Source organism: Phycodurus eques, chromosome 14 (genome assembly GCF_024500275.1).
Source record: "Phycodurus eques isolate BA_2022a chromosome 14, UOR_Pequ_1.1, whole genome shotgun sequence".
Lineage (NCBI taxonomy): Eukaryota > Metazoa > Chordata > Actinopteri > Syngnathiformes > Syngnathidae > Phycodurus > Phycodurus eques.
In genome coordinates this window covers 23088186-23115087 of record NC_084538.1, presented here as the reverse complement: position 1 = coordinate 23115087, position 26902 = coordinate 23088186, and the positions used below count along the sequence as shown (strand labels likewise).

The following is a 26902-nucleotide window of genomic DNA, read 5'->3' as shown; positions in this document are numbered from 1 at the left end:
CATATATACTGTCTTACTCCAGCGAATATAACTTCTCTCCTTTCCTCGTGCATGCCTCCCATCTTCCAAGTGTTCCTCCACCTGCTCCCTGCTTCACTGCAGATCACATGTCATCTGCAAACATCATGGTCCACGGGATTCCAGTCTAACCTCATCTGTCAGCCTATGCTCACCACTGCAAACAGGAAAGGGGCTCAGGGCTGACCGCTGACGCAGTCCCACCCCCACCTTAAACTCCTCTGTCAACACCTACACCAAAACCTCACCACTATTCTGCTGCTCTCGTACATGTCCTGGACTATTATAACATACTTCATGCACTTCAGACTTCTGCATGCAGTTCCACAGTTCCTCTCTGGGTACCCTGTCATACACTTTCCTCTAAGCTCTACAAAGAAAACACAACATGTAGCTCCTTCTGACCTCCATTACAACCCTCATGGCATGCACAATAATGCATCTGTGATACACTTTTAGCGATTACTCCATACTGTTGCTCGCTAATACTCACTTCTGTCCTGAGTCGAGCCTCCACTACTCTTGAAGGGTATGGAATTATTCTCTTCTCAACACAGTAAGATTGAAAATCATTAAATGTGACTGCCAAAGCGCACATAATTACGCAAAAATAAACAAAAACAAATACGAACACAATTTATTAAAAATCTGACCTGTGAAACGCTGAAAAAGTAATGGGGATGAAGGTCAACAAAGTGTAACGTGGTAGTGTGGATGATGTTCCCCTTTGTAACTTTGACAATTTCTCTGTGTTCTTGCTGTAGGGCCCCTGCCCACATTATGTTCTTCTCTTCAGCTACATTTCTCTGGGAGATATGAGACTCCTCTGACTTTTGGTGGGGACATCACCTCTGCCCCTTTGTCGCAATAACAGTTGCCGACATTGATGTTGCACCCAGTGGTCTCCTTCCATTTATCCAGCACAGCAGTTAGGCCTTGTTCTTGACTATTTTGTGTTCCTCTGTAGTCCACTAAAGACTTCCATTAGTCCTCCCTGCAAAAAACAAAACAAAAAAAACTGTTATCATTGTGGTACTTAATTTGTTTGTTTTCCAATTATGTTTAAATGCAGACTATTACACCCCCTCCAAAAGTAATTGCATAAACAGTATTAACCAATTCCTTTAACTTGTGCTGTAGACTGAAAACATTTGTGTTTCATTCAGTATGAGACAAGCGATTAACATTGATATGATAATGCATTTATTTCCAGGTATTTATTTACATCTGTGTTTTGTTGCTTCAGTGATATAATTGATAATTTACTTGGGTTGCCTTTGTGGCTGAAATTGGTTGGATAATCTGAAATATTTAAGTGTGATATACTGCAAAATGAAATCAGATGTCTAATTTTCACTATTCGTATATACGTGATCTAAAAAATTTACTGCATACTTAAAGCTCTGACATCATGAAACTGTTGACCAGCATTGGATTAGTTTGATGATTATTTGTAACTAATCAGAAACAATTGGAAGTCGCTCCTAACCGTCACAAGGTGTGTTGGACCAGAGGCATCACTAGGCTTACGGAGAGGGGGTGCTTAGCCCCCAGAAATGTACAAGATGTGAGCGAGCACAGCCAAAATACAAAAATCTCCCTGATATGGTTTTCCACTGTTTCAATGAATGTCCATTGATGAGGAATAAGAACCCCCCTTATGTTAGGGCCCTCTTAGCCTGTTACCATTCAGGAGCGATGCATAGTACCACACTATCCCATACAGTGCGCATGTTTAAAAGGAATGAGCACCCTTTTCTTTTGAGCAGAAAAGCATTGTTAATTTATTTACATCACCACCTAAACAGAACACTTACCGTACAAACAAATTGACAGCATAACACAAACGTATGTACACAAATTAAATATACACACCACACACACTCACACATACAAACTACAGAAAAAATAAAAAAAATAATCTACAATAAAGAGTACAGTATGCCTTGAGATACATAGTTTAATTCATTCCATGACCACCCTCATAATCAAAACATTCATATCTCAATCATCTTTTCTTTAAATGAATGGAAATCCATTAATCGTTCCCCTTCTCACCAAAAGTAAATTGTGTTTGTTTTATAAGGAAAACTAGCACACTAGCTATAACACTGTACTTTCTAATATATATAGTAATACACACACACACACATGCATACGATATACATTCATCATCTTCCATTCCGCTTATCCTCCTCTAGGGTCGCGGGCATGCTGGAGCTATCCCAGCTATCTTCCGGCGAGAGATGGGTAGCACCCGAGTGTCGCCAGCCTATCGCACGGGCACATAGATAACAAACAACCACCATCACACTCACATTCGACACCTACGTGCAATTTAGAGTATTCAATTAACCTACCATGCATGTTTTTGGGATGTGGGGGAACCGGAGTACCTCCAGCATCCTCCTCTCACCAACTGTCCTCATGTCTTGACACTCACTACATCTATCAAACTGTCTTCCCTCCCTCTCTTGCCTGGCAGCTCCATTCTCATAATCCTTCGACCCAATTCACTCTCTCTCTCCTCTGGACATCTGCTGCTCTAAACTTTGTCACCAAAGCATTTAACCTTGACTGTCCTCTGATTAGCTCATTTGCAATCCTATCCAACTGTCACTCCCTGAAAGAACCTCAACATCTTCATTTCTGTCTTACTCCAGAAATTGAGCGCTGCTCTTTCCATACAAATTAGTCGGGTTATAAGTATAACATGTTTGTTCTAGAATCCAAGCCACTCCTATTTTGCTGTGGCGCAATAGTTGAATAACTATCATCATATTTGATGGTTAAACCACAGAATTACTAAATGTTATGCTTATCTTTCATTATGTGGGGAATTCAATTTCGTAAAAATGTCCAAAACAGTGATAATTGTCTTGCCTGGCTGGAACTCATCGCCCCTAACTTCTGACCTATGAATTACATTACATATGTTGGAATCAGTGAGTGCGAATGGTTGTTTGTTTCTATGTGCCCTGCGATGGCTGGCGACCAGTGCAGGGTGTTACCCCACCTCTCGTCCGCTAGATTGCTGGGATAGGTTCCAGCACGCCCGCGGCCGCAGCCCTAGTGAGGATAAGCAGATGGAAGATGAATGAATGTTGGAATCACACTAAGTATTGTCAAACAACACACATCTTGGAGAGATTCCTTATCATCTGCTGTTAACTTCATGATTGCATATGGGCATATGTTTTTTATTGCCGGACCGTGACTCAAAATATTACACTGTATGCATTTAAATGCTCATTATCGATGTAACATTCCCCCGATGACCTGTGTTTTCGGCTTTCATCCCATGACAGACTTACCTAATTTTTATTGTCCAAATGAGAAAATGGGAATTGATTTAAAGTTGCATCCCCTAATTAACGTATTCACTTCTATTGGACGAATTTTTTTGTTATCGACTGCCCGTTTCTTACAAACCGAAAAGCAGCACCACACGGCGAAGTCTTGTCGCACCATTCTTCAGCGCTGTCCGTACCCCTTCCGCTTCCTTCCGAACGAGTCTCACAATATCAAACCTTTCCATCTCCACGTCGTATCTGTTATGACTATAAACTATTTATAAGATGATAACATTCATTGAAATGAGAACGGAAAATACAATTTATTTTCATATTCTCATTTAATTTTGTATAACGTTTGTAGTAGTCGTTGTAGTAGCTCGTTTTACCACAATGCATTTAAATGCCTCATGACGCAGTCACGTGACCTTTCTGGTGTGTCAGCTGACAAGAAAGCGGAACGAGAAGAAATATGGTGGAACAACTAAACAGTGCCTGTTACAGAGTGTCTCTAACGTAAGTACAAATAGTGTTACATTTGATGTGAAAAGCACACGCTTTAAAGCAGTGTCTGGGGGGCACTCGTGAGTTTTGCACGCGTAATTACGTCAAAATAGTGGCTTTCAATGCGTTGTTTGAATTATTTTTCCCAAAAAATTGGCTGGCAACCAGTTCAGGCTGTACCCCGCCTCTCACCCGAAGATAGCTGGTAAAGGCTCCAGCACACCCGCAACCCTAGTGAGGGTAAGCGTTTGGAAAATGAATGAATGAATGAATGAATACTAAGTAGATTTAAGTAACCTGTGTAGATAAGCAAGAGATGGACATTTGCAATATAACAGGAAGTTTTTGACCTCCTGACTTTACTTCCGCTTTAAGGATTTTATGCCCACTTTTTATGTCGAAATTTGGCCAAAATGTTCTGCCCAGAAATCAGTGTAAATCATTAGGGTTCTGTGTGACCAACACTGACTCTTTGGTAGAAAAATGCAGATCTTAGTTTTATTAGATGAATATTAGAGGTTTAAACACGTCATTTTCAGATTGTTGTTTTTCAATGGCGTTCGCTCAAGCCATCTCATTTTTAGGGACAAACTGACAGCATCACCGAAATTACTTAAAATTTCACAGAAAACAAGTATAATAGTGGTGAATGAAGGACATTTAGGTTTCTATCATGGACGAATCCATACATTCTTCTTTCCTTCGGCTTGTCCCGTTAGGGGTCGCCACTAGCGTGTCATCTTTTCCATGTATGCATCCTCCTCTCTAACACCAGCTGCCCTCATGTCTTCCCTCACTACATCTATCAACCTGCTCTTTGACCTTAGACCTTACAGGGAGGCTGAGGAGTGTGATCCCTCTGTAGTTGGAAAACACCCTCCCGAGTCGAGTCAGCAATGCCCCATCCCCACTGTTCCGCAGTGTTTCCAGATTATCTGAACCTTTTGATATAATATCTATGGACCGTAGATGATGAAATCGCAAAATTCCTAGCGATTGTACGTTGAGGACCATTTACTCACGCACTTGTTCCACAAAGAGGTGAATCTCGCCACATCTTTGCTTATGAATGACTGAGCAATTCAGGGAAGCTCCTTTATACCCAATCATGGCACCCCCCTATTCCCAATTAGCCACCTGTGGGATGTTCCAAACAGCTGTTTGATGAGCATTTCCTCAACTTTCTCAGTCTTTTTTGCCACATATCCCAGCTGTTTTTGGAATGTGTTGCAGCCATAAAATTGTAAGGTAATGATTATTTTCTAAAGGTTATCAGTTTGAACATTAAATATCTTGTCTTTGTAGTGTATTCAATTAAATATAGGTTGACATGATTTGCAAATATTTTATTTATGTTTAACACAATGTCCCAACTCCATTGGAATTGGGGTTGTATTAAAATTATCATTTGAAAATAATTTGGAACGCAGTGTGGAGTCCAGGCATGTCTAACTCTTTGTCGCTGGCCACATTGTTGTTACAGTTTCCTCAGAGGACCGTCATGACCATGAAATCAGATGTTAATCGCCTGATCATAGTATTGTAATTTCTCGTGTATAATCCACATTTTCTTCCCCAAAATAAATTGTCAAAAGTCAATAGTGCGCATTATACATAGGTATAGGGGAATGTGGGGGGAAATTTATAAATTATGCCACCGTCTAGAGGTTATGAAAAAGCTGTACACTTTCATTCCAAAAAGCCACCAACACCTGGAGGTTATGAGAGAGGTGTACACTTCATTCTAATATTGCCACCGCCACCTAGTGGTTATTAAAAAGGTTTAGCTGACACTTTCATTTCAATATGACAGGCTTTTCCAGAATTTTAAGGTAAACTTTGGGGGTGCGTATTATGCATGGGTGCGCGTTATACACGAGAAATTACGGAAAATGATGAATAACGAGTTTTTCAAATCAGAAGTCAAGGATATACTTTGTTCAGCTATTTTTAAGTTACCGTAATTTCTTGTGTATAATGCGCATGTTTTTCCACAAAAAATTGTCTAAGTCAATAGTGCGCATTATACATAGGTATAGGGGGAAAATGGAAAAAAACATATTATTTTTATAAATGTATGCCGCCACCTGTAGGTAATGAAAAATCTGTACACTTCATTCCAATATGGCCGCCGCCACCTAGAAGTTATGAGAGAGGTGTACACTTTCATTCTAATATGCCACCGCCACCTAGAGGGTATGACAAAGGTGTGCCCTACACTTTCACTGCATACACAGTGGGTACAGAAAGTATTCAGACCCCCTAAATTTTTCACTCTTGTTAGTTTGCAGCCATTTGCTGAAATCATTGTTCTTTTTTTTCCTCATTAATGTACACACAGCAACCCATATTGACAGAAAAGAACGGAATTGTTGATATTTTTGCAGATTATGAAAAAATTAAACTGAAATATCGTGCAGCCATAAGTATTCAGAACCTTTGCAGTTACACTCATATTTAACTCTGCTGCTGTCCATTTCTTCTAATCATCCTTGAGATAGTTCTACACCTTCATTGGAGTCCAGCTGTGTGTGATTATCCTGATTGGACTTGATTAGGAAAGCCACACACCTGTCTATATAAGACCTTACAGCTCACAGTGCATGTCAGAGCAAATGAGAATCATGAGGTCAAAGGAACTGCCTGAAGAGCTCAGAGACAGAATTGTGGCAAGGCACAGATCTGGCCAAGGTTACAAAAAAATGATGCTGCAGTTAAGGTTCCAAAGAGCACAGTTGTCTCCATAATCCTTAAATGGAAGACGTTTGGGACGACCAGAACCCTTCCTAGAGCTGGCCATCCAGCCAAACTGAGCTCGGGGCAGAAGAGCCTTGGTGAGAGAGGTAAAGAAGAACTCAGAGATCACTGTGGCTGAGCTCCAGAGATGCAGTCGGGAGATGGGAGAAAGTTCTAGAAAGTCAACCATCTCTGCTCTGCAGCCCTCCACCAGTCGGGGCTTTATGGCAGAGTGGCCGACGGAAGCCTCTCCTCAGCGCAAGACACATGAAATCCCGCACGGAGTTTGCTAAAAAAACACCTGAAGGACTCCAAGATGGTGAAAAATAAGATTCTCGATCTGATGAGACAAAGCTAGAACATTTTGTCCTTGATTCTAAGCGGTATGTGTGGAGTAAACCAGGCACTGCTAATCACCTGTCCAATACAGTCCCAACAGCATGGTGATGGTAGCATCAGGCTGTGAGGGTGTTTTTCAGCTGCAGGGACAGAACGAGTGGTTGCAATCGCAGGAAAGATGAATGCGGGGCGCGCATAGACTCACAGATCAACAGGGACGGTAACGCTTGGAAAAAAACATCGGTCTCTTTACGTACACCTCACTCAGCCACTCTCTCATTTTCTCCTCGTCCATCCAGCCCTTTGTTTGGCCTTAACGATGAATTCGGCTGGAAACTTCCTTAGGCAGCGTCTTCCTCTTGAAAATCACCATAGGTGGCAGTTTCTGTCCATTGCCATGGCAACCAAGCACAACAGTAAAAAGGCGACTTCTCGTGCCCCGTTGTGCACCGTGGTGGTCCCTTCTCTTCTCTTCAGTGTGGTTCACCGGGATGTCGAAAGAGAGCGGCACCTCGTCCATGTTGGTGATGTGGTTGGGCTGGATGTGTTTGTCGGCAATCTTTATACTCCAGTAGGAGCGGAAGATGGCCAGCTTTTCCTTGTAATCCGCCAGAAGTTGCTGCGCCATGGTAGTCCTTGCCCGGATGGATAGATGGCACCGTTTCATAAAATGAAAGCACCAAGACAGACTCGTTGAAAATGTTCGATTTTCATTTCTTCTGCAAGTGTTATTGCCCTCAGTCGAATGGTGACTGTAGAGACGCTTCTCCCAGCTGTTCTTTGCTCATTAATCCATTGCTTGAGTTGGTCTTCCAACTCGGGCCACCCACCTTGTTTCTACGGAAACTCAGCTTCGTCGTCTTGACTCGGCGAAGCTCGTTTTCCTGCTTCCCCCACTTACGAACCATGGATTCGTTGATCTTGAATTCTCTCGCGGCTGCTCTATTCCCATGTTCCTCCGCGTAACTGACAGCTTGCAGTTTAAACTGTGCTTCATAAGCGTGTCTCTTCGTAGGTGCCATTTTCGGGGGTCCTTAGCCAAACCGATGTTGTTTTGCACATTGCACATACCGGTGCTATATACCTACTGGGGGCGTGCCTTTAGCGTCCTCCTTCACGCGCACCCTACTCCTTTTACATGCTGTACTCAGTCACGTGCGGCTTTCCTCTACATATGCAGCGTGTCGGCAGGAAATGCTCCCAGTCAGTCAAGTGGAACCCTCATCGAGGTCACACAACAACATTTACAGATTTTGGAACTTGGTGCACACACAAGGCGCGCCGCATGATAAGGCGCCCTGTCCATTTGGAGAAAATTTTAAGACTCTTAATTGCGCCTTATGGTCGTGAAAATACGGTACAAACAGTGTGAAGTATTTGCTATTGGTAAATGTATTGACCATCAGAGCGTCCCCTCCGACTAGCCTCACCCGGTGTTGACTCCTGTGGCCTGGCCGAGGAAGACTCATACGACCGCTTGGGCGCAGACCTCCGTTCCTTAGCAGGACCGAATCGGCCAGCGGTGGACCTTTCCGCTCAGCCGCTGAGCCCGCCAGTTTGATACCGTGGCTCGTCGCTGGGCCAAAGTGGCGACATAAGCTTGGTGAGCACAGAGTTTGTCCAGCCTGTTTCTTGTCCACCAAGTGCACCTCAGCCGGAAAATGTAAAGATCAGTGTTTGGAAGCCTCATGCCCTCAGCGCCGGCCGAGCAAGACGCACACGCCCATTTGGCAGATCTCACCACGTGCCCGTGGCAAGGTCCACCGCTGGGCGGTCTGGCACCGCCACGCTCAATCGGTGATTTGTGGTTTTGCTTTTCAATGTATTTTAATCCTCGTGTTGAGCCTTGGACAACGCCGGATAATGGGGGTAAACACCTACAGAGGTCTGCCTACAAATCAGCGTTCGTCAGCACAGCCGCCCCCTTCAAAGAGTTCCTAGTAGCTCTAGGAAGACCCTAAAAACTAATCCATGAGGAACCTTCCGTACCCTGGTAGTTTTTTCGGTGGGTACAGAGGGAGAACTCAAGCTACCAGGGTAGCTCGGGAAGTTCCTGCAAAGGTTCCGGCAGTGGGAAAGGTTAGCATCTTAGCAGCATTTTGTTCTGATCACGTGGGCTCTGCATGCCATCCAGGCACTGCTGGTCAAAAGTTTTGGAGCGGAGCATGGAATTGACTGCTTGTGTAAGAGTGGTAAAATCGAAGGTTTTAAATCCAGGCCAATCCGTTGTTTTTGTTTTGTTTTTTTTGCTAACATCGGCCTGACTTCTGATCTCAAAAATCGGATCGGGACACCCCTAGTTTTATTATATCCACATGATACTCTTTCATCTGAGTGGTGTTTCTTGACGATTAAAATAGGTTTTAACAGTATTTGATTTCATGTATTATTCTATTATTCATTGAGGTCTTTTGTGTTTGTAGTGTTAATGTTTGCTTAAGACCAACATTAAAAAAAATAAAATAAAAATAAAAAAAGTTCCCTCAAAGATTGAAAATGGATGTAATGGACGCTGAGCTGCTGTTTCACACTTTTAGCCAAGACACAGAGCCTCACAGTTCTGTGTGTTTGCAGCTGTGTCACAGGGTAGTGGATGGACTCTGTGGCCGAGAACCTCCTCGCAGAGGGGACTACAATGCCACCTGGAGCCTGGAGGAGTGGTTGAAGCTTATCAACACTTTGGCAACAGTCTTCCGGCTGTCGGTAGGGAACAACAGCTCTGATGAAGAGGTGAGAGGGCTTTCAGGAACTGTGATTACCTGCTGCACACAGCAACTGTGGAGGTGAGCAGCCATTCTCAGGTCAGATTACCAGTGTTTCCTGCTGGTTGTGTTCAGGTGCTGGTTGGCCTGTCAGAGTTGAGTAGCAGCCACTCAGAAGCAGTGCTCAATGTGCTAAAAGCCAGACGGGAGGAGATTTGCCATGCTCTGCTGGCCAGAACCAACACAATCTCCTCGACTATCCTGCAGGACTTTGACTGGCAGCTTAAGGTGAATTCATGCTTTGGATTGTTGGACATGGGTTTGAGAAGAAGAAATAAAACACCTGCTGGAAGAGTTAATCTGCGACCAGTTTCACCAGAACCTCTCGTCAATCATACCTGTATCTTATCAATATGCGAAGGCTACTGTAATAAAGGACAATGTGAATTGATGTGCTCAATATAGCTGTTACAATCATCCAACAAGTTGGACGAGTCAACCGTCTCTCATTGACAAATCAGTTTAAATTAATTTCTAAACATTTTAATTTGTTACATCAACTATGAATTTTAGAATCAGAATCATCTTTATTTGCTAAGTATGTCCAAAAAAACACACAAGGAATTTGTCTCCGGTAGTTGGAGCCGCTCCAATTCCCCTTTAACTTGAGAATATCTGGCTGTTTGACAATCAAAATATCAGACAGTTTGTGATACAATAAAAACCTGGACCTGACCACAAGTTTGGGAAATGCAGCCAGATGTTTGTCATAGTAAAAAAAAAAAAAAAAAAAAACAGCTGTGATCAATAGTGATATTTAATGTACTGATCTTGTAATACTGTGTCTAGCTATCATCTTTATTTAATCAAATACCAGATTGTATTTGCTTTTATCTATCTCCTGTGCCTCCAGGTGGCGCTGTCTAGTGACAAGATCTCTTCTCTTCAGACTCCTTTGTTAAGTCTTAGTCTGGATATAAGAGAGAACGGAGCCCTCAAGCCTGTTACCATGGAGGTGAACAGAGAGGAGCTTAACACACTCATCAGTTCACTAGAGGCTGCTAACAAGGTAAAGAAACACCCCACATTGGCCTCCTCCCATACTTGGGACACAAGTCAAAAGTTTGGACACGTTTGCTCATGCTAATGAATGAGACGGACTGCCTAAACGTTTAAACTTTGCATTAAATTATTAATTTTTTATTTCATCTGAAGTTTTATATTTTATGTCACTTCTTAGCAGGGGTGGACTGGCTATCGGAAATAGACAGTAAATTCAACCAATCAGACAGAATATAGGACAAAAAAGCAGCCAAACCGTTCCACTGGTCTATTTTTAATATAGACAGTAAATTTGACCAGTCAGAATATAGGACGGAAGTGGCCCCACACCTTCCCCGTGACGATCGTGTTTGCGAGTGATGTGTAAAAATAATAGGAAAATTGAAGGTGCACTGAAGTTGCATGCAAAGACATTGAATAATCTAATTTTAGATTGTGTAAAATGTGCTCAAATCGCCTATACTGTATGGTTGCTGGTGGGCCTGGGGATGCTGTAGCCTCTCCATGTCTTTGACGTCAATGCTCCCGCAACAGCAGGTTGAACGGTGAGCCGCAGAAGGCAGGGAGAGGAGTAGCACAAAAGCAAACTTTTAAAACGGAGACAGAATGAGAGGGAAAATTTATACTGACGGAACACAAGCTGTAGCCTGTGCAGCTATGTCAGGGAAATTCTGAAAATACATATTACAGATGGTTTAGTAAAAGATTCAGTTGACCTTAACGGAGGAAACAAAAGTGGTGGACTTAACAATAGATGCTCCACTTCTGATATTTAGGGATGGATGGATGATACATTATGCTTGAAACAGAATATACCTAAGGAGGATGAATGTGTTGTGTAAATCTACTCATTTGCTTTCCACATTTGTTATTCGATGTATTTCTAAAGTAATGATCAACTGTAAATTTATGATAAGCCTAAAGGAATTAATGTATGCTGCTATTATTTATTTTGCTATAAGCATGCCTGAAGCCAAGTCCAGCCCTTTGATTTTCGTTATCTTGGTTGATGTCATGCATGACTACAGGTACAGTGGTTACGACAAGTTTTCAGACCCCTTAAATTTTTCACTCTTTGTTATATTGCAGTCATTTGTTAAAATCATCTTAATTTTTTTCCTCAATGTACACACAGCACCCCATATTGACAGAAAAAAATAAGAATTGTTGAAATTTTTGCAGATTTATTAAAAAAGAAAAACTGAAATATCACACAGCCATAAGTAATCAGACCCTTTGCTCAGTATTTAGTAGAAGCACCCTTTTGAGCTATTACAGCCATGAGTCAGTTGCATGATGCAACAAGTTTTTCACACCTGGATTTGGGGAGCATCTGCCATTCCTCCTTGCAGATCCTCTCCAGTTCTGTCAGGTTGGATGGTGAACGTTTGTGGGCAGTCATTTTCAGATCTTTCCAGAGATGCTCAATTGGGTTTAAGTCAGGGCTCTGGCTGGGCCATTCAAAAACACTGAGTTGTTCTGAAGCCACTCCTTCGGTATTTTAGCTGTGTGCTTAGGGTCATTGTCTTTTATGAAGGTGGACCCTTCGGCCAAGTCTGAGGTTCTGAGCACTCTGGAGAAAGTTTTGTTCAGGATATCCCTGTACTTGGCCGCATTCATCTTTTCTTCGATTGCAACCAGTCTCCCTGTCCTGCAGCTGAAAAACACCCCCACAGCATGATGCTGCCACCACCATTCTTCACTGTTGGGACTGTAGTGGACAGGTGATGAGCAGTACCTGGTTTTCTCCATACATGCCACTTCAAATTAAGGCCAACGATTTCTATCTTGGTCTCATCAGATCAGAGAATCTTATTTCTCACCATCTTGAGTCCATCAGGTGTTTTTTTTTAGAAAACTCCTGCAGGCTTTCATGTGTCTTGCACTGAGGAGAGGCTTCTGTCGGGCCACACCATAAAGCCCTGACTGGTGGAGGGCTGCAGTGATGGTTCACTTTATAGAACTTTCTCCCATTGCCCGACTGCATCTCTGGAGCTCAGCCACAGTGATCTTTGGGTTCTTCTTTGCCTGTTTCACCGAAGCTCTTCTCCCCCAATTGCTCAGTTTGGCCGGACGGCCAGCTCTAGGAAGGGTTCTGATCGTCCTAAACGTCTTCCATTTCATGATTATGGAGGCCACTGTGCTCTTAGGAAGCTTAAGTGCAGCAGAAATATTTTTGTAATCTTGGCCAGATTTGTGCCTTTCCACAATTCTGTCTCTGAGCTCTTCAGGCAGTTCCTTTGACCTCATGATTCTCATTTGCTCTGACATGCACTGTGAGCTGTAAGGTCTAAGACAGGTGTGTGGCTTTCCTAATCAAGTCCAATCAGTATAATTACACACAGCTGGACTCCGATTAAAGTGTAGAACTTTGGCTGAAATAAAAGTGAAAAATTGAAGGGGGTCTGAATACTTTCCGTACCCACTGTATGTGCCTATTATTATCCAAAAATAAAATTGGGACCATTAGTATAGCTAAATAGATAGAACCTGATAAAATAAGATGTAATAGTATGTTAATGAATTGTTTAGGATGTTGCAATTTATTCTGGCAGTTCCAGCTAGCTTCATTTTCTATTATTTGAAAATAAGTTTTTAATTGCTCACTGAATAAATTATAAGATTACCTCCCTCATTTCCTGTCTTGTCAAGCCAGGGTGTTGAGGTAGCAGCTGAGAGAAAAGAGAGAGTAAAAAGATAAATAATACATAACATATACACACATGGACAAAATTGTGGGTACCCTCTGTGAATGAAAGAAAAACCCACAGTGGTCACTGAAATAACTTGAATCTGACCAAGAAAATCCATCCATCCATTTTCTACCGCTTATCTGAGGTCGGGTCGCGGGGGCAGTAGTAGGACGCCCAGACTTCACTCTCCCCAGCCACTTCATCCAGCTCTTCCGGGGGGATCCCGAGGCGTTCCCAGTCTCTCCAGCGTGTCCAGGGTCGTCCCCTGGATCTCCTCCCAGTGGTACGTGCCCGTAAAACCTCACCGGGAGGCATCCGAATCAGATGCCCCAGCCACCTCATCTGGCTCCTCTCGATGTGGAGGAGCAGCGGTTCTACTCTGAGATCCTCCCGGATGACCGAGCTTCTCACCCTATCTCTAAGGGAAGGCCTAGACACCCTGCGGAGGAAACTCATTTCGGCCGCTTGTATCCGGGATCTTGTTCTTTCGGTCATGACCCACAGCTCGTGACCAGAGGTGAGTGTTGGTACATAGATCAACCGGTAAATTGAGAGCTGCGCCTTTCGGCTTAGCTCCTTCTATACCACAACGGACCGATACAAAGTCTACATCGCTGCAGAGGCTGCACTGATCCGGCTGTCGATCATTCTTCCCTCACTCGTGAACAAGACCCCAAGGTACTTGAACGCCTCCACTTGGGGCAGGATCTCATCCTCGACCTGGAGAGGGCATGCCACCCTTTTCCGACTGAGGACCATGGTCTCAGATTTGGAGGTGCCTAGTCTCATCCCAGCCGCTTCACACTCTGTTGCGAACTGCTCCAGTGAGAGTTGGAGATCACGGCTTGATGAAGCCAACAGAACCACATCATCTGCAAAAAGCAGAGATGCAATACTGATGCCACCAAACCAGACCCCCTTTATGCCTTGGCTGCGCCTTGAAATTCTGTCCATAAAAGTTATGAACAGAATCGGTGACAAAGGGGAGCCTTGGCGGAGTCCAACTCTTACTGGAAATAAATCCGACTTACTGCAGGCAATTTGGACTAAACTCAGACACCGGTTGTACAGGGACAGAACAGTCCGTACCAGGCTGTTCGGTACCCCATTCTCCTGAAGCATCCCCCACAGAACTCCTCGAGGGACACGGTTGAACGCCTTCTCCAAGTCAACAAAACACATGTAGACTGGTTGGGCGAACTCCCACGCACCCTCGAGGACCCTGCCGTGGGTGTAGAGCTGGTCCACAGTTCCACGGCCAGGACGAAAACCACACTGCTCCTCCTGGATCTCAGATTCGACTTCCCGACGGAACCTCCTCTCCAGCACCCCTGAATAGACCTTACCAGGGAGGCTGAGGAGTGTGATCCCTCTGTATTTGAACACACCCTCCGGTCCCCCTTATTAAAAAGGGCGACCACCACCCCAGTCTGCCAATGCAAGGGCACTGTCCCCGATGTCCACGCGATGTTGCAGTGGCGTGTCAACCAGGACAGCCCCACAACATCCAGAGCCTTTAGGAACTCCGGGCGAATCTCATCCACCCCCGGGGCCTTGCCACCGAGGAGCTTTTTAACCACCTCGTTGACCTCAACCCCAGAGATAGGGAGAGCCCGCCTCAGAGAACCCAGACTCTGCTCCCTCATGGGAAGGCTTGTCGGTGGAATTGAGGAGGTCTTCGAAGTATTCTCTCCACCGACTCACAACGTCCCGAGTCGGGGTCAGCAGAGCCCCATCCCCACTATACACAGTGTTGGTGGTGCACTGCGTCCCCCTCCTGAGACGCCGGATGATGGACCAGAATTTCCTCGAAGCCGTCCGAAAGTCTTTTTCCTTGGCCTCACTGAACTCCTCCCATGCCCAAGTTTTTGCTTCAGCTTTTTGACCGCTCCGCCCCTCTCTTCACCCGAGTGTCCAAGACATGCGGCCGCAAGTCCAATGACACGACCACAAAGTCGATCGTCGAACTGCGACCTAGGGTGTCCTGGTGCCAAGTGCACGTGTGGACACTCTTATGCTTGAACATGGTGTTCGTTATGGACAATCCGTGATTAGCACAGAAGTCCAATAACAACACCGCTCGGGTTCTGATCGAGGGGGGCCGTTCTTCCCAATCACGCCCTTCCAGGTTTCACTGTCATTGCCCACGTGTGCATTGAAGTCCCCCAGCAGAACGATTGAGTCCCCAGCACCGTTTGGTGCATAGTCACAAAGAACAGTCAGGACCTGTCCCCCCACCCAAAGGCGGATGGAGGCTACCCTCTCGTCCACCGGGGTGAACACCAACGTACAGGCGCCGAGCCGGGGGGCAATAAGTATACCCACACCTGCTCGGCGCATCTCACCGTCGGCATCTCCAAAGTGGAAGAGAGTCCAACCCCTCTCAAGAGGACTGGTACCAGAGCCCAAGCTGTGTGTGGAGGCGAGTCAGACTGTATCTAGTCTGAACTTCTCGACCTCACACACCAGCTCGGGCTCCTTCCCTGCCAGAGAGGTGACATTCCATGTCCCTAGATCCAGCTTTTGTAGTCGGGGGCCACCGCCCAGCTCGCACTGCACCCAACCCCTATGGCCCCTCCCACAGGTGGTGAGCCCATGGGAAGGGGGAACCACGTTACCCTTTCGGGCTGTGCCCGGCCAGGCCCCACGGGTGCAGGCCCGGCCACCAGGCGCTCTCCTTCGACACCCACCTCCAGGCCTGGCTCCAGAGGGGTGCACCGGTGACCCACGTATGGGCAAGGGAAAACTGAGTCCATAGTTTGTCATCATAAGGGGTCTTTGTGCCGTGCTTTGTCTGGTCCCTCACCTAGGATCTGTTGGTCATTGGTGACCCTGCCAGGGGCATAAAGCCCCTGACAATTTACCTCCTAGCCTCATTGGGACACATACACCCCTCCACCACGTCTCTCACGTCTAAGGTGACGGCTTCCAGGAGGGGTGACCAAGAAAATAAGAAATAATAAATTAATGTAAATTAACCAATGAAAATCTGACATTGCTTTTGAATTGTGGTTCAACAGAATTATTGAAAATAAATAAATAAAACTCTTGAAACAGGCCGGGACAAAAATGATGGCACACCTAGAAAAGGTTGAAAATCATTTGACCATAAGGAGTAAGTAAGGCGTGTCCTCTAATTAATGTTCACAGGCGCAAAACTGAAGCATACCAAGAAAAGTATTTTCTTTTTGTCCATTTTGGAGAAAAGTTAAGACTTTTAAGTGCCCCTTATGGTCGTGAAAATACGGTATATACTACAATAATTAGTCTGGTTTGGGATGACAGTAAAATACAGTCTTTTGACTGAACAACTCCAACCCCAATTCCAATGAAGTTGGGACGTTGTGTTAAACAAATAAAAACGGAATACAATGATTTGCAAATCATGTTGAACCTATATTTAATTGAATACACTACAAATATATTTAATGTTCAAACTGATAAACCTTATTGTTTTTAGCATATAATCATTAACTTAGAACATTATGGCTGCAACACGTTCCAAAAAAGCTGGGACAGCAGAATGTGGTTTGGCATTGTCTTGCTGAAATTAGAAGGGGCCACCATGAAAAATGCTTGGCTTGGATGGCAGGATATGTTTCTCCAAAACCTGTATGTACCTTTCAGCATTAATGGTGCGTTCACAGATGTGTAAGTTACCCATGCCATTGGCACTAACACAGCCCCATACCATCACAGATGCTGGCTTTTGAACTTTGCTTCCATAACAGTCCGCATGGTTCTTTTCCTCTTTGGCCCGGAGGACACGGCGTCCACAATTTCCAAAAACAATTTGAAATGTGGACTCGTCGGGCCACAGAACACTTTTCCACTTTGCATCAGTCCATTTAGATGAGCTCAGGCCGTGAAGCCGGCAGTGGTTCTGGGTGTTGTTGATAAATGGCTTTTGCTTTGCATAGGAGAGTTTCAAGTTGCAATTACAGCTGTAGCGGCAAACTGTATTTACTGACATTGGTTTTCTGAAGAGTTCCTGAGCCCATGTGGTGATATCCTTTACACATTGATGTCGGTTTTTGATGCAGTGCCGCCTGAGCGATCGAAGGTCACGGGCATTCAATGTTGGTTTTCGGCCTTGCCGCTTACATGCAGTGATTTGTCCATATTCTCTGAACCTTTTGATGATATTATGGACCGTAGATGATGAAATCCCTAAATTCCTTGCAATTGTACATTGAGGAACATTGTCCTTAAACTGTTCCACTATTTTCTCACGCACTTGTTCACAAAATGGTGAACCTCGCCCCATCTTTGTTTGTTAATGACTGAGCAATTCAGGGACGCTCCTTTTATACCCAATCATGACACCCACCTGTTCCCAATTAGCCTGTTCACCTGTCGGATGTTCCAAACAGGTGTTTGATGAGCATTCCTCAACTTTCTCAGTCTTTTTTGCCACCTGTCCCAGCTTTTTTGGAATGTGTTGCAGCCATAGAATTATAAGTTAATGATTTGGTAAAAACAATAGTTTATCAGTTTGAACATTAAATATCTTGTCTTTGTAGTGTATTCAATTTAATATAGGTTTAACATGATTTGCAAATCATTGTATTCTGTTTTTTTTAATGTTGAACACAAGGTCCCAACTTCATTGGAATTGGGGTTGTAGATAAATTGTGAGGGGCTGGTCTAAGATAAAAATGCCAGGGCTGATTATTTTTTTATTTTATTTTTTTGTCTCAGTCCAGCTCTGCTTCTTAGTGCTGGTGGTGGTGCTGAAACCTACCCCCACATTTAGCATTCCTCAGTTGAATAGGTCGTATGTGTTACAGTATATTCATGCTATGCATACATATTCTTGTCAATATGTTTTAAATAGTTTGCTCTGTTAGGGTTGGGTGTCAAAATGTGAGCTTGAAGTTTGACGTGTCATTTTGACTGGAAACCAATTAACACCGTGTGACAGAATCCACATTAATTGGCAGCACTTTACCAGGTTGGGACGATTGATTGCAGTTTTGTGATATTAAGATATGTGAAGCTTTTTCACTATAGTGAACGTATAGCGGAGTCTCGAAAAAAGTCTCCGCTGAAATCATACGTTCGATTTCACCGTTAACTCCTTGGTGACAAAACTAGTCTCCAGGAGACATCTACACAACTAGCGGAGACTCTAGTCACCATCAGGTTGCCAAGTAGTCTCCAGGCCAGTGAGATAGGCCCTGAAGAACCCACACAAGCACGGAAAGAACTTTTACACTTTTCACAGAAAGAACCAGGGCGAGATTTTAAACTCAATTTCAATAGGTTTTGTTATGTGACGTGCATTTGTGTTCATATCAATTTGTGGAAGGATGAAACTTACCATCAGCTTGTTTTGTGACATCACAAATTGAAATACAGTTGTGTGATATTACACTGTACTGTAACATATTCCACTAAGCATGGATTTACTGTGCAGGTCCACGCCTCATTCCGATTTTAATGCCTACAGTGCCGTAAAAGTATTTAACCCCTTACTGAATTTATCACACTTAAATGTTTCAGATCACCACACTGATATTATTTAAAAGAAAACCCAAATAAAAAAGTAAATACAAAATGCAGTTTCTAAATGCTGATTTCATTTAGTAAGAAGAAAAAAATTCTATCTTATCTAGTAGTAGTTGCGCCCTGAACCAAATAATGTGGTTTTGACATCCTTAGCCGCAATACCTGTAATCAAGCATTTGCAGTAACTGGTGATGGGTCTTTCGCATTGATGTGGAGGAATTTTGGCCCACTCAGAATTTTTTTAATTCAGTCATTTGCAAGCATAAAGTGCCATTTAAGTTAATTCCACAGATTCACATTTTAATTTAAGTCTGGACTTTGACTTGGAAGATGATTCTGATTGTCTTGAATTTACAAATACAGCTCTGAGATTGCTTATTAGTCTATCATCATTATCAATGACAATATACGCTAGATTGCCAAAAGTATTCACTCACCTGCCTTGACTGACTCTCGTCCACAGGGGTGAACCCCAACGTACAGGTGCCGAGCCGGGGAGCAATAAGTATACCCACACCTGCTCGGCGCCTCTCACCGTGGGCAACTCCAGAGTGGAAGAGAGTCCAACCCCTCTCGAGAGGACTGGTACCAGAGCCCAAGCTGTGTGTGAAGGCGAGTCCGACTATATCTAGTCGGAACTTCTCGACCTCACACACCAGCTCGGGCTCCTTCCCTGCCAGAGAGGTGACATTTCACGTCCCTAGAGTCAGCTTCTGTAGCCGGGGATCGGATCGCTAAGGTCCCCGCCTTCGGCTACCGCCCAGCTCGCATTGCACCCGACCCCTATGGCCCTTCCCACAGGTGGTGAGCCCATGGGAAGGTTATGTTAAAATTATTATTTTTTTTAAATATCTCTGCAGGGGCCCAGGGGGGTATCCCCCCAGATCCCCCTGCAGTGTTTTTGTTTTGTTTTGTTTTTTGTTTTTTTGGACACCTTTCGCATGTCTGCTTTTTATCAAATGTTGTGTCATCTGTAACAGTTCAACTTGTCTTGTCAGTGACCCCCAGGACTTTTTCCCCTTTTTAAAATAAGTTGGCTCTTTGGGGAATTTTTCAGATACCATTGCGTGGCAGAGGAAAGAGAACCAATATGCAAAATGTATTTACGAAGAGTGACTGCTCGAGAGGAAATACTTCCATTACGATATCACATTTCAAAGAGCACCACCTAATCACTCTTTGACAAATTCAAGGTAACGCTAGCAGATTTATTTAACACTGTTTTGACATGAATGTTTGCAACCAGCTACAAGAGTTAGCGTTGATAATTGGTGAAATAAATGCTATAAACTTACGCCCGAGGCAGACAACGTGGCTAACTAGCAGGGCTAGCAAAAGATTGTTTCCACTTGCCGCAATAAATTTCTAGTACCAAAAGCTTTCTTTTTTACATTTTTTTAAATATTGTCTTCTATCGTTTCCGCCATTATGCTTGCCTCTTCTGATTGTCTCTTGCATGCCGCCCCCTCCTTCTTCTTTCTCTTCTTCAATCTGAGGGAGGGACGTTCCCCTCAAGGCATTGTTGCGCTCTACAGGATTCCATTCCTCATTGCATTTATCCAGAGGTCATGGTCTGTGTTTTGGTTTGGGTTGTGTTTAGTTTTGTTCCATGTTTTCCTGTGTTCCATGTTTGTCGTGTGCTCATTAGGTTGTTGTGTCCACCTGTTCCCGTCTACTTTGTGTCGACCAATCAGCTCTCTCCAGCCACTCGTGTCTTGTCCAGGTGTTCCTCGTTGTCTCGTCAATTTGTTTGTATTTAGTTCCCTGGTTTCTTTCAGTTCTTGTCGGTTCATTGTCGTTGTAACATGTCTTTGCCATATCATTGTCGTCAGTTGTCTTTATCATTGTGGTATGTCATTGTCAGGTGTCATTTTCCCTATCTATTTCTCGTCTTACTCGCAGGTCATAGTTTGTTTCCAGTTATAGATATTCAAGTGTTTCTTTGTTACTTTGGTTTGATTATCTGTTGTGGGACTTCGTTCAGTTTTGCTTTAGCCAATATCCTTGTTTCCACTTTCTGAAGATTAAATATTATTTTGAGACTCCCGCACTCCTGCCTTGCCTCCCTGCTTCCCTGCAATTGGGTCCACCATGTTCTTGCTTTGCGTTACTCGCCCTCGCCCTAACCACGTACATGACAGGTTGGGCCATTCTCAGAAGCAAGAACTGAAATCAAGCATTTTCTATAACTGGCAATGAGTCGTTCACATCTCTGTGGCTATATTTTGTCCCACTCTTCCTTGCAGAATTATTTGAATTCAGCAGAAATCGAAGGTTTTCGAGATTGAACAGCCTTTTGAGGTAATGCCACTGTATTTCAATCAGATTCAAGTCTGATAGGCCATTCCGAAACCTTCATTTTGTTTGTTTAAGCAATTCAGAAGTTGACTTGCTGGTGTGTTTGGATCATTATCATGCTGCAGAACCCGAGTGCACTTAAGCTTGAGGTCATAAATTGATGGCCAAACATTCTCCTTCTGGATTTTCCCAATATTGAACCCGACTGAGACAATTGAACCAACCTGAAGCAATTTAAGGACACCTGGGTAACCTTGTGCAGGTGCTTTGAGTTTGGTAGATGATTAGTGTGTGACACGCCATTTAAAACATTTATGGCGTGCAAAATTTGGGCTGTTTTCTCCACAGTATTATTTTTTTGACTTCCTGATTTTGTGGGTTTTATGAGCTCCTCTCGAACACCGTCATGTCTTCCCTCACGACATCCATCAACCTTCTCTTTGGTCTTCCTCTAGCTCTCTTGCCTGGCAGCTCCATCCTTCTACCAATATACTCACTATTTCTCCTCTGGACGTGTCCAAACCATCAAAGTCTGCTCTCTCTAACTTTGTCTCCAAAACTTCGAACCTCGGCTGTCTCTCTGATTAGATCATTTCTAATTTTATCCAACCTGGTCACTCCGAGATCGAACCTCAACATCTTCATTTACGCCAGCTCCAGCTCTGCTTCCTGTTATCTCTTCAGTGCCACTGTCTCTAATCCGTACATCATGGCTGGCCTCACCACTATTTTATAAACTTTACCCCTCTCATTCATGCACATATATTCTGTCTTACTTCGGCTTATCTTCATTCCTCTGCTTTTCAGTGCATGCCTTCATCTTTCTAACTGTTCCTCCACCTACTCCCTGCTTTCACTACAGATCACAATGTCATCTGCAAACATCATGGTCCACGGGGATTCCAGTCGAACCTCATCTGTCAGCCTATCCATCACCATTGCAAACAGGAAGGGGCTCTGGGCTGATCCCTGAAGCAGTCCCACCTCCACCTTATTCCTCTATATTTCCCACAGCTCTGCACATGACCCTTGTTCTTAAAAATGGGCACTACCACACTTTTCCTCCATTCCTCAGGCATCTTCTCACGCACTAGAATTCTATTGAACAACTCCACAGCCACCTCTCCTAGATGCTTACATACCTCCACAGGAATGTCCTCAGTGTCCCACTTCTTCTAACCTTTTTCCTTGTATGATTTCCTGTACTGTGTGGTTCCACCACCAAGTCTCCTACTCTCCTTTCCTGCCAGAAGATACACCAAGTACTCTCTTGCCTGCCTCTCTGATCACCTTGGCTGCAGTGGTCCAGTCTTCTGGAAGCTCCTCCTGTCCACCGAGAGCCTGTCTCACCTCTTCCCGTAAAGCTGCACAACACTCGTCCTGTCTCAGCTTCCACCACATGGTTCTCTGCTCTGCCTTTGTCTTCCTAATCTTCCTCCCCACCACCAGAGTCATCTTACACACCAGCATCCTATGCTGTCTAGCCACACTCTCTCCAACCACTACCTTACAGTCAGTAACCTCCTTCAGATTACATCGTCTGCACAATATGTAATCCACCTGCGTGCTTCTACCTCCGCTCTTGTAGGTCACCCTATGTTTGTGCCTCTTCTGGAAAAAAAGTGTTCACCACAGCCATTTGCATCCATGTTGCAAAGTCTACCACCATCTGTCCCTCCAAGTTCCTTTCCTGGATGCCGTACTTACCCATCACTTCTTCATCACCCCTATTTCCTTCACCAATATGTCCATCACAATCTGCACTAATTACGACTCTCTGTCTGGGATGCTCAGAACTACTTCGTCTAGCTCCTTCCAGAATTCTCTTTCACCTCTAGGTCACACCCTACCTGTGGGGCATAGCCACTAATCACATTATACATAACACACTCAATTTCAAGTTTCAGCCTCCTCACTCGATCTGATACTCTTTTCACCTCCAAGACATTCTTAGCCAACTCTTCCGACTCCATTTCTCGTACCATCTACACCATGGTAAAATTACTTAAACCCTGCCCCTAAACCTCTAGCCTTACTGCCTTTCCACCTTGTCTCCTGGACACACAATATATTAACCTTTCTCTTAATCATCATGTCAACCAACACCCGAGATTTTCCTGTCATAGTCCCAAAATTCAAAGTCCCCACATTCAGTTCTAGCCTCTGTGCTTTCCTCTTCTCTTTCTGCCGAAGAACCCGCTTTCCACCTCCTCTTCTTCTTCGACTTCGACCCACTTTAGCTAAAGTTCCAACGGCGCCCTGCAGGTTGACGGAGCCGGTGGCGGACGTTGTTAACCCGGGCCACGACCGATCCGGTATGGAATTCTTTGGATGAACCCTCATATTTGTTTGGCAAAGTTTAAGCCGGATGCCCTTCCTGACGCAACCCTCTGCATTTATCCGGGCTTGGGACCGGCCTACAGTTTGCACTGGTTTGTGCCCCCCATAGGGCTGCTTTATAGAAAAATAAACAAACAAATTATTGAAATTGTTTAAATTGTGGGACCTAAATCTATAATCTATGAAAGTTTGACTTTTTGAATGGAATTATGGAAATAAACCTTTCCATGATATTAAAATATTTTTGGAAAGGGTCTGTATTTTTTATTTATTTTTGTTAAGTGCACAAAAGAAGTAATTTGTGTTGTTTAAAAGGGACATGAACTGTCAGAATAATTAAATGATAAATAATAAAGAAAAGGATACGACAGGGTGAAGGTAGAGTTCGCAAAGGCCAAACAATGGCATATGATGACATGTATGCCAGGTTGGACACTAAAGTAGAGAAATTATATATACAGGTTGGCCAGACAGGGTCATAGAGATTGGAAGGATGTGCACCTGGTTCGTGTGATTAGTGATGGAGACGGAAAAGTGTTGACTGGTGCCAGTAGTGTGCTGGATAGATGGTAAGAATACTTTGAGAAGTTGATGAAAGAGGACCTTGAGAGAGAAGGAAGTGGTTGGCATGTGTGGTGGACTAGGAAGTTGAAATGATTAGTAAGTTAGAAAGGCACTGAAGAGGATGAAAAATGGAAAGGCAGCTGGTCCTGATGACATACTTGTGGTGGTATGAACGCATCTAGGAGAGGTGACTGCAGTTTTTGACCAGCTTGTTCAACAGAATTTTAGCGGGTGAGAAGATGCTTGAGGAATGGAAGAAAAGTGTGCTGGTGCCCATTTTAAGAACAAGGGTGATATGCAGAGCTGTGGCAACTATAGAGGAATAAAGTTGATGAGCCACACATTGAAGTTATTGGAAAGATTAGTGGAGAAGTGGGTATTTGCGAGCCACTGTATGGTTTCATGCCTAGAAAATAAACATGTATTATTTGCCTTGAGGGTGTTGATGGAAAAGTACAGAGAAGCTCAGAAAGAGCTACATTGTGTCTTTGTTGATCTAGAGAAAGCCTATGACAAGTACTAAGAGAGGACCTGTGATACACATCCAGAGGAGAGAGAGTGAGTATATTGGTAGAAAGGTGAGGATGGAGCTGCCAGGCAAGAGAGCTCGAGGAAGACCACAGAGAAGGTTTTATAGATGTAGTGAGAGAAGACATGAGGGCAATTGGTGTTAGAGAAGAGGATGCAGGATATAGGCTTACGTGGAAGAAGGTGACGCGCTGTGGTGACAAGCCGAAAGGAAAAAAGAAGAAAAAGGACAAACTTTACAGCATATCCAGATAATACTCTAAATGTATAATTACCCCCAAAATGACTTTGTAACAAGTTATTCATCCATGTCCGAACGCAATCTATCCTGCCTCACTCCTCAGTCATACTCATACGTCTTGTCATATTTCATATCAGTAAGCTTATTCATTCAGTTCCCCAAGAGAGTCCACCTTTTCCTAATTTAAGATGCTTATTGACACTATAGTTTAAGTTTAGTGTAAAACGAAATGAAACAAAAATAATTATATAAGTTGTATTTTTTTAATACAACACAGAGTATTTTGTTTTAAAAAGATCGCCAGCATAATGCTAACACTCAATGCAAAACCCTATTGACCGGCTAGCACAAATTAGCATTAGATATCACGGGAGGGTTTTACCTTCAAATAACGAATATTTAAACAAATAGTGTATTGAGACATACAGACAGGTAATATAACAATACTTGCAAGCATATATTCTTACTACTATGTGAAATTGTTTTTTTGTTTTAAATGCAGTACAATATGGTGGCTTTCTTCTCGTCTGAGGCCTTATGAAGTTGTTTTCTACAGGCGTGCACCACTGCCCCAATAGGGCAAGGCACACACAGCAGGAACATCACACTCTCCAATACGAGGCACAGGCACACACACGTCACTGACAAAATAATAGTGCGAATGAAAGTAATGGAATTTGATACCAACACTTTTAATTATCGATTTTTATTGATTTTATCAATTCGTTGTTGCAGCCCTAGATCAATGTATTTCGATATCAAGTTCAGATTGACGAGGTATATCCAATCTGTGTCATTATACCGCACACATTAGATAATGTGTGCATCTGATTTTTGTTTGCATTTGGAAGTGGCCTGATTCTGCTCTCAAGATATCCACTTAATTTATTCCGCTTTATGTGATGCCATGGCGCATATCCTTATTGTACCACAGCAAAAATATTTAATTGTTACTTGAACAATGCTGTGTAAATCCAGCTAGGTAAATTGTGGATCCGTTGAGAACTGACCTTGGGATCTTTTTTTTTCCCTTTTACAGGTGCTGCTACAGTTGAAATGATGGATCAACTGTAAAACACTTCACATCCAAAGTAGAGGCAGTAGAGTAAAGAGATGCCCTGGGACACCATCAGTGGAGTGAACTTGTAATTCACCTTTTCAAATGATCAGAACAAATTCTAGCCTTTGTCCATCCATGTACAATTTATACAGCCTATCCTTGTACAGTGTCTCAGAAAGCTGGCTCCCTTCCCAAGTGATATCGGGTGGGAGAAGGGAGTTCTCGCTTCGTTCGTCTAAAGCTGTGATTTATGAGCATGTTGCCTTCAGTATTTTATTACACCTTGGTTGAAATTGCATTCCCTTTAAAAAAAAACTATAAATAAAAGTGCTTGAGGACTTCCAATCAGTTTTGTCATTGTTTTGGTATGATTTATTTATTTATTTGGGTGTTTTTTCTACCACAAACTCTTGCCCAATGGAGTTGTATATACTGGTCCAGTAGGATCAGTGTACAGAGTCTTCCACGATATAAAAACTGAGCTCCCTTGTTAGCATCAGTGGCCATCGTGCGCAATTGCGAGTCATGAAGTTGTATTTACTTTGCCCATTTCTACCACTACAGCATACGGTTAGCTAGCTCGCCATGCGTACATCCCAAAAAAAGAATCTTCCTTGGATGCCACAATTTACAGAACAGCTTGATGTAATTTAAATTCCTATTTTGTGTTATTCAGGCTATTGTAATATGTTGAAAGGTGAAGCATGTGCTGCTTTTTTTTATAAGGGCTTTCAATTCAGCTTTATTAGTGCACTGACATTTTATAATTGGGTTAAACTAATTAAAACAGTTACAACTGAAATATGATATGCAGATTCAATTGGAATTAGGAATCGGAACTAGGTTTTCCGAGCAATATCCCAAATATCTCAGAGTTACAGTGCTCAACATAAATGAGGAGACTCCCTTTGATAAGTAACCTTGTCATCCATGTCTCAGTGAGCACAAGAACGATTGATATATTTTTGTTTTTACAATTTGATGCATGTTTTTTAAAATTGTATTTAATTCCA

The 26902-nt window shown here is 43.4% G+C and overlaps 1 protein-coding gene across 1 annotated transcript; it reads left to right on the top strand.

The window, feature by feature from the left end:
• The first annotated feature begins 9386 nt into the window (after nt 1–9386).
• On the top strand, nt 9387–26186 carry LOC133413054 (COMM domain-containing protein 8-like). The gene is made up of 4 exons (XM_061696938.1): nt 9387–9620; nt 9728–9880; nt 10506–10661; nt 25869–26186. Exons 1-4 carry the CDS (start codon nt 9387–9389, stop codon nt 25887–25889), a joined length of 564 nt encoding a protein of 187 aa, XP_061552922.1. The 3' UTR covers nt 25890–26186.
• Nucleotides 26187–26902: the final 716 nt, after the last annotated feature.